At 44.2% G+C, this 15,794-nt stretch overlaps 1 protein-coding gene across 1 annotated transcript in view; it reads left to right on the forward strand.

The window, feature by feature from the left end:
* CLVS2 (clavesin 2) overlaps nucleotides 1-15,794 on the forward strand; it is a 66,572-nt gene that overhangs the window by 9,179 nt on the left and 41,599 nt on the right. Inside the window, exon 2 of the mRNA XM_064170406.1 lies at nucleotides 1,829-2,003. Within this exon, the coding sequence (XP_064026476.1) occupies nucleotides 1,829-2,003 (175 nt within the window). The remainder of the gene's footprint in view (nucleotides 1-1,828; nucleotides 2,004-15,794) is intronic.

The raw sequence follows: 15,794 nt of genomic DNA on the forward strand, positions 1-15,794 counted from the left end.
TATGGTTTTGGCTTGTCGCAGCATATGTCCAGCGTAAAAGCTGCTTTAAATATCCCCTAATAGATATGCCTTTCTTTGGTTTGCTGTGCTGTACTTAAGTAAGATAGCAGGAGGAGGTGTCCATTGCAGGATGAAGGATAGCTCCTATTTTCAGCTAATTGCCCTGAAGGGTATTTGAGGTGGGAAGCTTGGTTGGTAATGAGATGTCTTTGCATACTTAATCCAGATGTGCCGTTTTAGACTTAGAGACTACTTCAGATATCTTCCTCTGGCAGAAGGTGTTCTTGCTTGCTTTTAGCTGGGCTTGTGTTCTTCACAACTTATTTTCATCAGGAGGACAACCTTTTGTCTTACATAAGTAAATCTCCAAAAGATGACATTGCTGTATATATTTAAGCTATTCAGCTGCTGTATTAGGTGCTTTAGCTTAAAAAAAATAGGAAGACTACACTCAGCAGTGCTTGGGTAATATGGAATTATGTCTTTATCAAGATCATTGATCTAAGAGAAGCTTATGTGCATGCATGTAAACCACAACACATAATTACATATTGTACATGGCACCTTTGTAACCAAATATTTAGCATAGAAAATGCTATAAACAAGTACAGTGTTTCAGCCTTCTGAAACCACATAAATTGGGGATGCAAAGTACTCAATACTCAGAAGGTGATTAAGTAACACTTAAAAGGTTGGTATTGCTCTTAACTAGAAATGCCTCAAAGCTATAATGTGTTACTTTGTGCTTTCCAGATCCTTGAGCAATCAGGCTTCTGTATTAGCCTTTGTACATCTAAGAGAAAGCATTGCCCAGGCAGAGACAAGCACAGCATGTGGAAATCCCTGTTCTAGCTGATCATTTTGTAGAATCATAGAATCATAGAATCATAGAATCAAGCAGGTTGGAAGAGACCTCCAAGATCAGCCAGTCCAACCTAGCACCCAGCCCTATCCAATCCACTAGACCATGGCACTAAGTGCCTCATCCAGTCTTTTCTTGAAGACCTCCAGGGACGGTGCCTCCACCACCTCCCTGGGCAGCCCATTCCAATGGAAAATCACTCTCTCTGTGAAGAACTTCTTCCTAATATCCAGCCTATACCTACCCTGGCACAACTTGAGACTGTGTCCCCTTGTTCTATTGCTGGTTGCCTGGGAGAAGAGGCCACTCTCCACCTGGTTACAATGCCCCTTCAGGTTGGAAGGGCATCAAAGATCATCTACTCCAACCTCCCTGACATGAATAGGGACACCTTTCAGCTAGACTTGGTTGCCCAGGACCTCATCCAGTCTGGCTTTGAACACCTCCAGGGAGGAGGCACCTACAACCTCCCTGGGCAGCCTGTTCCAGAGTCTCACCACCCTCATACTGAATAACTTCTTCATAAGATTCCTAAGCCATTATTTCAATCCCTTGGAATCATTCAGGAGGAAAGCTTGACTCCAGGCTTCTAGCATTAGACTCAGCTTTTGGCATCATTATGGTTTTAGAAAAATACAGTTTGTACAGATTACCTTTGCAGAGACATTTAATAAGTGGCACAGATAGTCAAGGAATTAGGAATCTGCAGGGAAATGCAAGTTTACCTCTGGTGTTTTATATTGCTGCTGTTTGTTCTGACTAGCTCACAGTCTAGGTGCGCATAACCCCGCTCCAGAGGATGAGTTCAGCATGCTGGGCTTGTGAGAGTTTCCCAGCTATACATACCCATGGCTTCTGAGGATGTGTTTGGACTTCTTTGAATTAAACTTTTGACAAGCAGGGCAGAGCAAGAACACTGAGAACTTCTGGTCCTTTCCTAACCTAATCTCCCCTTGCCATTTGCAGGTACACACTGGTGGATATTCTGCGTGCCATACTTCTCTCTTTAGAAGCCATGATAGAAGATCCTGAGCTTCAAGTGAATGGATTTGTTTTGATTATAGACTGGAGCAACTTCACCTTCAAGCAGGCCTCCAAGCTCACACCAAGCATGCTTAGGTTAGCCATAGAGGGCCTTCAGGTAATGGTCTTTTCTTTCTTTTGTTGATCCTTCTTTGTTTTGTGTTTCATTGCAAATCTATGTTCTGGGCCCCTCAATTCAAGAAAGATGTTGAGGTGCTGGAACATGTCCAGAGAAGGGCAACAAAGCTGGTGAGGGGCCTGGAACACAAACCCTATGAGGAGAGGCTGAAGGAGCTGGGGCTGTTTATCCTGGAGAAGAGGAGGCTCAGGGGTGCTCTTATTACTGTCTACAGCTACCTGAAGGGGCATTGTAGCCAGATGGGGGGTGGCCTCTTCTCCCAGGCAACCAGCAATAGAACAAGGGGACACAGTCTCAAGTTGTGCCAGGGTAGGTATAGGCTGGATGTTAGGAGGAAGTTGATGGCAGAGAGAGTGATTGGCATTGGAATGGGCTGCCCAGGGAGGTCTTCAAGAAAAGCCTGGATGAGGCACTTAGTGCCATGGTCTGGTTGACTGGCTAGGGCTGGGTGCTAGGTTGGACTGGATGATCTTGGAGGTCTCTTCCAACCTGCTTGATTCTATGATTCTATGTGGCTAGAAAACTCAGATAGACCAAAAATCTATGAACCTGTGAACAGCAAGGCTAGCAGCTTAAGGTGTAGGTGACCAGGCAAGCTACAGTGGTGCAGGCTAACCACTGAGCATGGTCAGCTAACTGCAGTAACTCCTGGTGTATAGACTCCTTCTTGGCTAAAATTAACAAGTAACTTTTCTGTCTTTATTCCAAAGGGACTGGCTTCTCATAAATTCAGTCTGTAGCTTCTGCAGCAGCAAGTTAGAAGTAATCAGTTTGTCTTGTCATTTTGCACAGGGCCAGTGAAATAGGGTTTTGCTCCTGCCACGCCAAGTTGGGTTTTTGTTATTGATTCCATTGGAGACAGGCTCTACATCACTTGCCCTGAAAAGTGTGGGGCACTCTGGTTAGATAGTTAGCTGGACCTCTTTGGTCAAAACTCAGCATGGAGGGCAGAAGGGCTCTGCAGCAGGACCTTGACCTCCTGGACAGATGGGCAGAGTCCAAGGGGATGGCTTCAATAGCTCCAAGTGCAGGGTGCTGCACTTTGGCCACAGCAACCCCATGCAGAGATACAGGCTGCGGTCGGAGTGGCTGGAGAGCAGCCAGACAGAAAGGGATCTGGGGGTGCTGATTGATACCCACCTGAACATGAGCCAGCAGTGTGCCCAGGTGGCCAAGAGAGCCAGTGGCATCCTGGCCTGCATCAGGAATGGTGTGGCCAGCAGGAGCAGGGAGGTCATTCTGCCCCTGTACTCTGCACTGGTTAGACCACACCTTGAGTCCTGTGTTCAGTTCTGGGCCCCCCAGTTTAGGAGGGACATTGAGATGCTTGAGCGTGTCCAGAGAAGGGCGACGAGGCTGGGGAGAGGCCTTGAGCACAGCCCTACGAGGAGAGGCTGAGGGAGCTGGGATTGGTTAGCCTGGAGAAGAGGAGGCTCAGGGGTGACCTTATTGCTGTCTACAATTACCTGAGGGGAGGTTGTGGCCAGGAGGAGGTTGCTCTCTTCTCTCAGGTGGCCAGCACCAGAACAAGAGGACACAGCCTCAGGCTGCACCAGGGGAGATTTAGGCTGGAGGTGAGGAGAAAGTTCTTCCCTGAGAGAGTCATTGGACACTGGAATGGGCTGCCCGGGGAGGTGGTGGAGTCGCCGTCCCTGGAGCTGTTCAGGGCAGGATTGGACGTGGCACTTGGTGCCATGGTCTAGCCTTGAGCTCTGTGGTAAAGGGTTGGACTTGATGATCTGTGAGGTCTCTTCCAATCCTAATAATACTGTGATACTGTGATGTGCTGGGCTCTTCTGTAGGGCCAGGATTAATTTGATCAGCATCTTCTGTGGCTGAGTATACAGTGCTGTAAACTTCCTTTTGCTCATTGTAAATGCAGGCAGGTTGGTGGGAAGGACACTACACAACTCTTGGCTGTTTCCTGTGATCTTCAATGAAAGTGAAAAACTGGGATCTGTAAAACAGTTGTTTGCAGAGTGAACTGAAGTTGCTATCTTAAAACGTCAGTAATTCGCTCCTGTGGTGGTGTGCTTTGGTTTTACAAGGACATATATTCTCTTAGTCTGTGTGGGGTTTGTAATTTATACACTTTTATTGCTCCTCAAACAAAACAAGAGCCTTATCTGTGAACTTGCTTCGCTTTGATATTGCTATTTTTGAAGAAACTGGTATGGAGTAGTATGGAGCTTTGATTTAAATCTTGGAATGGCTTCTTCAGCCTGCTGCTGCCCACGGAAGGGTAGTGACAGTCAGAAGACAAAGATCTCAGATTTCGTTTTGTTGTCTTTCCTTAAGCAATGGTGTGATTCCGTGGGCTGCAGAACTACATCAGAAGGCAGCACTGAGATCTGTGCTCTTAACGGTTCTACAGTTCCTTTTATTGCTTTCCTTTATTCCTTTCCAAAGTGGTTTCCCTTTCGTGTGCTGTCTTTCAGAGCCAGCCATTGTTTTCTTGTTTAGAGAATGAAGAAATGCTTTAGTAGCCTCAGTTCTTAAATGATGATGTTTGTTCTTGGACCTTAATCAGAGGCAATTATTTTGAGGACAGCTGCAGTGGATAATCGCATCTGAAAATACGATCAATGACCTAGCAAACCTCAGGTGGGCTCTGAGACTCTTTGCTCTCCTGCCACTGGTTGGTTCATTATTAAGCTAAAGTGAAGTCTATGGGCTTAATTTACCCCTGCCACCAGCTTTGTATTCAAGTATCCCAAGATGCCCAGCATCCAGGGCATCATTTTATGCCCGTTGTTGTCAGTCCTGTTGACTCCAGAGATCTAAAACTGGGCATGAAATGCATCAGAAGCAGGAATGAGAAGGCACTGGAATGGCAAATAAAGGCTAAAACTCTCTCAACACTCAATGGCTCTGTCCTGATCTGTGCCAGGTATTGTTATAGCAACTTTTGCAAGGCCTTTTACCACAAGTGTCTTGAAGGAATGAATCAGTTGAGCACTCATAATACAGTGATTAATTTTCTGTGAAGAACCACTCTGGAAATGAGGGCTACAATTCTTACACTAGTAAAACTGACTGACTCTCCAGTGATATTTGTCTTAGTTACTCTACTGAGAGATTTGCTTCTATTTAATTTATTTGATTTTATTTCTATTTTAATTTAATCTTTTTTCTTTTATTCAGATATTTTTATATATATATATTTATATATATATAAATATATTTCATAATATACACTATAAATATATTTCATCATATATAATATAAATATATTTTATAATATATAATATTATATATTCTATTGGTGCCATGGTCTAGCCTTGAGAATTGTGGTAAAGGGTTGGACTTGATGATCTATGAGGTCTCTTCCAACCTTGTTGATACTGTGATATTATACATATAACACTATATATTATATATAAATATATTCTATAGAGTAAAATATAAATATATACTACCTATAGACATATATCTATATATTTTTTTCTCTATATACATTAGAATCAGTGGCAAAAAAAAATGTACTGAGAATCTTAGAGGGAGAACCTCACTTCAAAAGTAATTGTGATCAGAAAGGAAAAAAGAGGGAAACATGATGGAAAGATGGTACAGAGAGAGACCTTGGGGATGGCACAGATTTATTTGCACCTTCTTGCAAGATTTCACGTCTGAAAATGTTACATTTCATTAGCATCAACAGGGGACTGACTTTTCTTTTCTTTTGGACAAAAATGCCTAGCAGAAACATCATTCTGAATGATGTCAAAGCAAAAAGTGCATAGTCAGGTGGTGTGAAGAGGAACAAGTCGTGTACACTGTTTGTGTATGGTCTTTGTAAGTAGTCTTTGTTTAATCAGAGAAATGGAATTTATTTCGGCTTATGAGATTTAGCAGGGCTGAAGATGCTGAACTTTACCATCTGGGGAATTTAAATGTTTGTGTTGCTTCGGCAGAAAGGGACAAGGAAAGCAGGATTAGTGACCACTGAGTTTGATGTTAGCCAAATCCTTTTGCCTCCTGAACGAAATCTACTAAATTTGCATTGTATTTGCTTAGCTTCCTGAGTGAGCAGAATGTTTAATATGGTAGGTACCAAAGAGAGTTGGTTAAAGGCTGTGGCATTTCTGGGGTCTTCACAACTGCTTCTTTTTGAGGAAATTGCTTTTGAAAGTAATATAAGCAAATAGATACAGGCTTCTGCTGAAGAGAAGTTCTGCTGTATGCTATGTCTGCACATATACATACATATTAAATGGGAGCATGAAAAGAAGCATACTCCTAATTGATTTGTGTGCATGAGAAAAACCTTCTAGGTGGTTATTTTCAAGAAAAGAGCTTTTTGGCCATGGAAGTTTTAAGCTTAAGGGACAGGGATTACCTGTAAATTGATGTGAATTGCCAGTGTATCCACTCCAACAGCGCTGTACCAACCAATGGGTGCAGTGTAGGTCAGTGGTGATGTTTAGGTCAAGAGGCAAAAGGCATCTGTGGATGCTGGGACACTTGGCTGGGAGTTTTATACTTCGGTCCCAGCCCATAGACTGGCCTTGTGCTATTGGGAAAAAAGGAGCAATGCTATTCCCTGTGGATGCTGGCAGCTACAGCTTTTATGTTGCTCCTCTTCAGTGGGAAGAAAGATTTGCACTTAGAGCTCTTATGCCTTCTGTAGTGAAGAGCAAGAGCATCAGCAAATGTACCCTTTATATTCTGAGAAGAGTCTGTCATAGAATCATAGAATGGTTTAGGTTGGAAGGGACCTTGAAGGTCATCCAGTTCCAATCCCCTACCATAGGCAAGGACACATCCCACTAGAACAGGTCACTAAAGGCTTATCCAGCCTGGCCTTGAACACCTCCAGGGAGGTTCAGAATTCCTTGGGTTATGCCTAGGTAGAGATGAGGTGAATGCTGAATAGAATTATCAGATCTGCTGCCCACATTGCATCTGCTCTAGGCTTGCATTTACTGGCCTCCCTTAGGGACAGGCTGTGGGGTAAAATGGTACTTCTGGTAGGACTTCACAGAATCTCAGAGTGATGGGTTGGAGGTCATCTAGTCCAACTTCCCTGCCAGAGCAGGTTCATCTTAATTGACTTAATTTAATTAAGTCAGGGGTGCCTAGGGACATGCTTTAATGCTGAACTTGACAGTGCTAGGTTAACAATTGGACTTGATGTTCTTAAAGGTCTTTTCCAACACACACCTCCCGTCCCTTTCTCCCCTTTTTATAACCTTCCTTTCATTCTTCTGCTCCTGGCACCCCCCCAGCCACTTCTGCCTGAGCACCACGCTTCTGTGTATGATTCTTTGTGATAGTCCTTTTGTAGCCACCTGTGCAAACAGTTTTCTGAGCATCAGGAGAGCACTATTTTCACAAAGAAGGCTAAAACAGCATCAAAACCCAAAAATTCCATTTGAAAATGATCTTGAAAGTTTATTATTAACTCTGACAGGCTGCTTTGGATATAATTACAAGTGAGCATTGCAAAAAGCAAAGTTGTGAGTATGCATAACAGACTTTAACTGATTAATTGATATTTAGGATTCCAAAGCCTGGAACACTAAATCCTTCTTAAATCCTTGATTTCTATTTAGCTCATAATAGTATTTGCATACAAGCCAGATTTGTTTGGCATGTTGTCACTCTAGTAAAACTGGTCACCTAGTGGAAGCAGGGAGTTATTGGTGGCTCCATATTGAAGCTTTTCCTCTAATGCTGGGAGAAAAGAAATGTTGCACATTCAGACTGGGAGCTGAACATATGTGGACAGTCAGCATTGCTTCAGAGGACAGAAGATTTGCTTTTGACTGGAGGTGTTCACAGGAAGACAGAGCCATAGTGTTGTGGGGGACAGGGCAGGGCTTTCAACTCACTGTGACTTCTTTTTTTTGCAACAAAGAAAGGCTTCATCAGCTAGAACAAACTTGTCACTGTGAATGTAAAAGCAAGCCAGAAAGAGCATGAAGACAGCAATGCTTGCAGCTACTATTGCTATCCAAAGCATCTTTCAAACAGCTGTTCTCAGGGGTTGTAAGGACAATATCCTAAATCAGATTTGCTGTAGCAGTGTAAGGTTGAAGTAGACTAGAACATGCAGCATCATGCACGGGTTCCCATCTTCTTTAAGCATGAGCATCATCAGCATCTTACAGGGAACCTTACCTGATTCATGGAATCAATAAGGTTGGAAAAGACTTCTAAGATCAAGTCCAACCACCATGCCCACTAAACCATGCCCCAAGTGCCATGTCTACATGTTTGGTTAGAATCATAGAATCACAGAATCAGTCAGGGTTGGAAGGGACCACAAGGATCATCTAGTTCCAACCCCCCCTACCTTGGGCAGGGACACCCTACCCTAGATAGGTTAGTCCCTGTTCCAATGCCTGACCATTCTTTCAGGAAAGAGTTATTCTGGGTTTTATTAACATCATGGTTGGTTCACTTTTTTATTTAGACATTCACAGGCAGCACTTTGCTTTTGCCACATAGATCTGGATTGCATCTATACAATCAGCAGGTTGTAGTGTCAAGAACTTGTAAGTCAGAAGCTTCCAGAAGTAAAGGTGCTACTGAAAACAATATTTTGGCTTCATATAATTACATGGTCACACACTCTGAGCAGTGCATAAGATTGTTAATAATGAGCTTAAGGAATAGTTAGTACTAGCAATGAGTATCAGTGGGCAGCAAACCATAGAGAGGAGAAAAAAGAAATAAGAAAGGAATGTAAATATTTTTGCTTCCAAACTTAAAACTATAAAGCTCATTTATTCAACCCTGGAGTTTTCCACTAGTGCTTGAGATCAGGCTCCTGACATTTCGCATAGTGCTTGGGAGGTAGCAGGTTCAAGCTTTTAATGGGAGCATCTTCTGCTTTCAGGAGGGCTGGGAAATCCTGTAGCTGCTTTCATTCTGGTTTTTATCAACAAATTAATCTGTTTCTAACTGCGAGAGTATCCTGAGCCCAAGACCAGCCCTCTTCATAGCTCCCTGCCAGAACTAAGAAGGAGGCACCATCATTACTTCTGCCACGGATTCCTGCTATGTGTTTCTCCTGGGGCCCCTTGCCATAGGCACCAGGGTGGACACTTGCAGCTGTGTACAGAGTGTTCTTAATGTCTGGACCTGTTCAAACAGGTCCCAAACCCATTGCATGAACTACGTCCTGCTTTATCTGATCAAAGGCTGCTTGTTGTTCAGGTCCCCACCTGAAGTTGTTCCTCTTTCGAGTCCCACCATACAAAGGTTTTACAATGTGGCTGTATTTGAGTGAATGTGCTTATAAGCAGCACAGTTTCTCACCAGTGCAACTCCTGCTCTGTAGCAGCAAATGGAGTGGGATATTTTTTCTAAGAGGAAAATCTGTTACTTTACAGGAGTTTGCATTTGTTCTGTTTGTATTTGTTCTTCTCTACATTTTAAAAGGTAGTCAGAGAAGGGCTTGCCAGCAGTTTACTGTGGAAATAGGGTGGACTGGAAATGACTGCTAGCTTTAGAGTCTCATCTGTTGTCTGGATGGACTTAACCTGCCAGCTGAGAGAGGCTGGAGTTCATCTGCTTACAGGCATGGCTGCATAGACACAGCCTTTGTTCAGTGTGGTCCCAGCTGTTATCTGAAGGCAGAATAATTAATTTCCTTGCCAGATTCTTTTATGCTGCTCATCAATTAAAAAAAAAAAATGTTGGATGCCTTTCAAATGATAATTTATTTATTCTCACAAATGTGCTTTTAAGATGAGAGGACACTATTATTTCTTTTTTTGTTTGTTTGTTTCCACTGGAAGATTACTCTTTAAAGTGTCTGCTAATTTGAGGTGTCCACTGTGACAGGTCTGATTTTTTCAGTCACCTTTTATGTGTTTGGAATCCTGCTCTAGGGTAGGGTGTCCCTGGGCATGGCAGGGGGCTTGGAACTAGATGATCCTTGTGGTCCCTTCCAACCCTGACTGATTCTATGATTCTATGAATCCAGCTACTGTTTATTTTTGATCAGGAGAATTTAAGACTTCTGAAGTCTTGATCCTGAACCCTGAAGCCAGAAGGTTGAATTCTAGAATGGCTTGAATTTGTTGCTCCTCATCAGATGCCCTTTGAGAACACGAATCATTTGGGATTCTACCTCTTTAAAACAAATGGCAAGAAGCAGTAACCTAAGCTCCCCTTTCACCCTCAGAAACTCTGCTGTGTGGCACCTGACTGAAAACTGCAGGGATGCTTAATGGAGTTAAAAATCCATCACCCAAACACTGCCACTAGAGGAGTCACTGCCTGCAGTAGGTTGTCCTCCGCCACGTGAACAGGCATGAGGAAGAGAGTGGGCACTTTGCCAGTGTTTTGCAGATACTTGCTGCAAGCAAAGCGTCATTAGCTGTGGGGCTCTTGGCTGTTGTTCAACTGCTTTGATCTATCTGGCACAGTTTTCTGCCTGTTCCTCCTGCCCTTTTCCCTCTGAGCAGCCTTTGCTCCAGTCCTACTGCTTCCCCTGTCTCCCATTCCACTCCTGTTGACATTGCCTTACTGTGCACCATCTTCACTGATGTGTTGGGGTATTTTTTGTCTCAGAGTTCTGATGCCATGCTCCAAAACCTGTCAATGTGAGTGATTGCATCGCATGCTAAATTCATCTTAGACTCTGTAGATCTCAGACGTTTGTGGTTTCACTGTTCAAATGTTCTAATAATAGAATCAGCCAGGTTGGAAGAGACCTCCAAGCTCATCCAGTCCAACCTGTCCCCCAGCCCTAGCCAGTCAACCAGACCATGGCACTAAGTGCCTCATCCAGTCTCTTCTTGAACACCTCCAGGGACGGTGACTCCTAATGACATCTAATCAGGTTCAAATCTCCTCTGAAACAGTGTTCCCATTGCCCTTTGTATTAGACTGTACTAGTTTGAGCCTAGCTGGGATATTCCAGTGAGAAGAATTAGATGATAGGCTGTGAAAAGGAAACAGTGGTGATGGCTACTTCACTCATAGGCTTGCTGAGATGTGTAAGAACAAGAACATAAACAACAGAGTTTTCTGTCTGGCTTTGGGCTGCACTTCTCTCTCTAACCTGCCATCTGTCTAATCCTTCTGCTTCCTAGTCTGCCTGACCAATCCTCCAAACTCACCTTGAACAAAAGGCAAAGTCTGGGGTAAGGTAGAGGAGTGGGAAGAAGGTGGAAGGGTGGTTGGGAGCCCCTCCTGGGGACTCAGGTTTCTGATGTGCTTCTGTATTACATTTTTAACTTGTGTATTTCTGTATTTATTGTAAATCTCTGCTTGTATATTGTGCTAAGCTGTAAATATAAAGCTTCATTCAATTTCCAGCTCTGCTGAATCTAGTCTGGGTGATTTTCACATGTGTGTGTGTGGGGGCAGGTAACACCCAAACCATCACATTGACTCCTGACCATGCATCCAATGAGTCTAACCAATAGGCTGTTAAGAAAACAGACCTTGTGTTTCCTAAGACTGGAACTGACCTGCTTGGTTCATAGGGCTGGGCAGGAGATGCTGCGACCTACTAGGGGTGTAGTGGAATAACATGGCATGATCTGGGAAGAGGAGATTTGGTTTGTAGCTGAAGTTTTGTTCTATTTCTACCAAATAGCCCTGATTAATGTAGAAGCCAATGAAAATGCTGCTAGTTAACATTTTACATCAGTTCTGTCAATACAGAAAGATATCCAATTAAGATTATTGCAGCTTGAGGGAAGGAAAATAGAGGAGATTCTTCTTTTACATGCAGACTGTCTCTTCCACAAGCTTCTGCTAAGTGCTGACCAAGGAAGAGGAGCTAGTAGAGAGCATCTGTCACTCGTTTAGTGGCTGGCCCAGCCCCAACTCTTTTGACAGTTCCATGCTGATGTCAAAGACAAAAGTCATGCTTGAAGGGCATAGTTCACCTTCCTGCTAAGCAGGATTATCTCCTGCATTATATTCTCTAGTGTTTCACAAGGTTTAATGTAATGTTTTGAAGGCAGGTTTGGCACATTCCCTGGAAATGTTTTGTGACTTCTTGCTCTTCACATTTTCTCCCATCATCAATCCTAAATTTTCTATTTCAAAATGTCACCTCCTATAAAGCCTTCTGCTATTTCACCTGGCTCCTGAGCAGGAATTGATGTGTTACTCCCAGTAACTCAAAGAAAGGAATTGTTTGATGGATCTATCTACTACAACAACAATTATTTGGAATCCAGACTGGGGGCATTCTTCCTGTCTTGTTTGCTGCTGGGGATGGTGAGATGTGAAAATCAGAGGGATTCTCTTGATCTGGGGAGTTTAAATTTACTTTTTATGATCCTAACCAAATCATCTGTGTGATTTTATAGGCACATCTTTCAAATTTACCTCAAGAGGGACACGTTGGGTCACTTGGGGGATTATTCTGCGAGCTCAATCTGGTCTTTGTTTTCTGCAATGCTGATAAATTCTCTGTGATCATCTTAGGCTCTGCTTTCTTGTGGCTTTCTGTTATTGTCTTCAGCACAAACTGCCTTTGCACACAGTGCCTGTCACATCAGCTGAGCCCATTCTCCACAACAATTCAGTGTAATTTTTTTTGGGGTGTTTTCTTTATATTTCTTAAGTGAGTGTTCAGCTCTTATGATGATTATTTTTACAAATCCAATATGACTTTGGTTAAAAACAGACTTTTGACTTCAGTTATAAGTGCTGAAAAAACGCTGCTATGATATTTCACAGAATCACAGAATGACAGGGGCTGGAAATGACCTCGAAAGCTCATCCAGTACAACCCTCCTGCTAGAGCAGGGTCACCTAGACCAGATCACACAGGAACACATCAGGTGGGTTTTGAGTATCTCCAGAGAGGGAGACTCCAGAACCCCCCTGGGCAGCCTGTTCCAGTGTTCTGTCATCCTCACAGGGAAAAAAAATCTTCTCATGTTTACGTGAAACTTCCTATGCCTCAGCTTCCACCATTGCCCCTTGTCCACTTACTGGGCATCACCCAGCAGAGCCTGGCTCCAGCCTCCTGGCACTCACCCTTTGCATATTTATAACCATTCATGAGGTCACCTTTCAGTCTCCTCCAAACAGCAGAGCCCCAGCTCCTTTAGGCTCTCCTCATAAGAGAGATGCTCCATTCCCTTGATCATCTTCATGGTTCTGTGCTGGATTGCACTAACATTGAAAGAGAAAGCACCATATAAATGTGAAATTATGTGCCTGATGATGACTTCTCTCATTTCATCTTTCATAACCATAAGAAAAATGAAGACAATTCAATTCTGTAAGGGCTACTCTGCTGATTTAAAGTAGCTCTCCAGTAATTTCCTGCGTTTTTTTTTAATCAGAATAAGTTCTTAAAAGTCATTTCCAATGTTCTTATAATGTGGACTGGGAACACAGTTGCTTGTAATCTTTTGCAGGGGCTTCTGTAATAAAAAGGATCAAGCACTAAGGTTTTATCTCTACATAATGAATACCTAAACAGAGCTATGTGCTGAAATCTGAGGTGGCTGCACATATCCTGTTGGCAGAAATTGAGAGGTCCATTCTGTCCAAAAAGCTGACTGTAACTCCAGTGCCTGGCACTGAGAGATTCTCACATCAGCATCTCACTCAGAAGAGTTCTTTCTGTATTCTCATGGGTTGCATTTAATGCTGTGCCTCAAAGCATAGGGACAGTATAGTATAATCCCTCAGAGCATATCTCTTGAGTTCTGGCTATAAAATGTGTATTCAGCTCTTATTTACAGGGCTGAATGTGGCACTGGAAAATGCAGTCTTTAAAAAGTGGTCAGAGATTGTATTTTCAAATGTGTTTGTGATTTCTTGTTCTTTTAAGCTGGATCTTAGGAATCTGTTACATCTTTTAGAGTCATTCTGGGGAGGGCTTTCTGCCTGAGAAGAACTAGATTTCAGTGGCCTGATGAAAACATTTTGTAGAAGGAGAAAGTGGTTCTGCTGTGATACAGGAGGGGACATCCTTAAAGCTATGTTTAAACTGCACTGCATCCAGTACTGCATCCAGTTCTGCAGCCCCCATTACCAGAAGGATGTGGAGATGCTGGAGCGTGTCCAGAGCAGGGCCAGGAGGATGCTCAGAGGGCTGCAGCAGCTCTGCTGTGAGCACAGACTGAAAGAGTTGGGGCTGTGCAGTCTGAAGAAGAGGAGGCTCTGAGGTGACCTTCTTGTGGCCTTCCAGGATCTGAAGTGGCCTACAAAAAAGCAGGGGAGGGACTTTTTAGGCTGTCAGGGAGTGAGAGGACTGAGGGGAATGGAGCAAAGCTGGAGATAGGCAGGTTGAGACTGGAGGTGAGGAGGAAGTTTTTCAACGTGAGAGTGGTGAGAGGCTGGAATGGGTTGCCCAGGGAGGTGGTTGAGGTCCCATCCCTGGAGGTGTTTAAGGCCAGGCTGGATGAGGCTCTGGCCAGTCTGCTCTAGGGTAGAGTGTCCCTGGGCATGGCAGAGAGGTTGGAAGTAGATGATCCTTGTGGTCCCTTCCAACCCTGACTGATTCTATGATTATAACTAGAGTTGTCACTAATTCTTACCTGGTATTGCACTGAATGTGTCTTACTACCCACAGAATCTTCTCAGTTGGCTGGGAGATGCCTTCATCCTGTACTAAAGTCTTTGAGAGAAAACATCATTTAGAGCACTGCATCTTCTGGCTGAAAGCCTCTGTGCTAATTGTGAAGAATCTAGACTAAATCACTGAGTACTGGTAGCTCTCCAGCACTCTTCTCATAAAGTCTTTACAAGGTACAGGCAGTCCCCTGAGGTCTGCAGAGGGTTGTGGAATCATAAAGTTGTTTTGGCTGAAAAAGACCTTTAAGATCATTGAGCCAAACCATTCTCTAACTCTACCAGGTCTAGTGCTAAACTGCATCACTCAGCACCAGTCTCTGGCTCTTTGAAACACCTCCATGGATGGGGATTCAGCCACCTCCAAGGGCAGCCTATTGCAGTGGTTGAGAACCCTTTCAGAAAAGAAGTTTCTTCCCATATCCAACCTAAACCTCCCTTGGTGCAACTTGAGGCCATTTCCTTGTGTTCTGTCCCTCGTTACTGCATCAGGAATGGTGTGGCCAGCAGGAGCAGGGAGGTCATTCTGCCCCTGTACTCTGCATTGGTTAGACCACACCTTGAGTCCTGTGTTCAGTTCTGGGCCCCCCAGTTTAGGAGGGACATTGAGATGCTTGAGCGTGTCCAGAGAAGGGCGACGAGGCTGGGGAGAGGCCTTGAGCACAGCCCTACGAGGAGAGGCTGAGGGAGCTGGGATTGGTTAGCCTGGAGAAGAGGAGGCTCAGGGGAGACCTTATTGCTGTCTGCAACTACCTGAGGGGTGGTTGTGGCCAGGAGGAGGTTGCTCTCTTCTCTCAGGTGGCCAGCACCAGAACAAGAGGACACAGCCTCAGGCTGTGCCAGGGGAGATTTAGGCTGGAGGTGAGGAGAAAGTTCTTCACTGAGAGAGTCATTGGACACTGGAATGGGCTGCCCGGGGAGGTGGTGGAGTCGCCGTCCCTGGAGCTGTTCAAGGCAGGATTGGATGTGGCACTTGGTGCCATGGTCTGGCCTTGAGCTCTGTGGTAAAGGGTTGGACTTGATGATCTGTGAGGTCTCTTCCAACCCTGATGATACTGTGAGACTGTGATAATTGGGAGAAGAAACCAACCCCCACCTGGCTCCAGACTCCTTTGGGAGGTTGAAAGAGTGAGAAGGTCTCCCCTCAGCCTCCTTTCCCTCAGACTAAACAGCTCCTGTTCCCTAAGTTGCTTCACAACAGATCTGTTCTCCAGACTCCTCATCAGCTTCTCTGAACCAGCTCCAGTGCCTCAATGTGTAGCC

The sequence above is a fragment of the Pogoniulus pusillus genome, chromosome 33, assembly GCF_015220805.1.
Source record: "Pogoniulus pusillus isolate bPogPus1 chromosome 33, bPogPus1.pri, whole genome shotgun sequence".
In the NCBI taxonomy this organism is placed as follows: Eukaryota; Metazoa; Chordata; class Aves; order Piciformes; family Lybiidae; genus Pogoniulus; species Pogoniulus pusillus.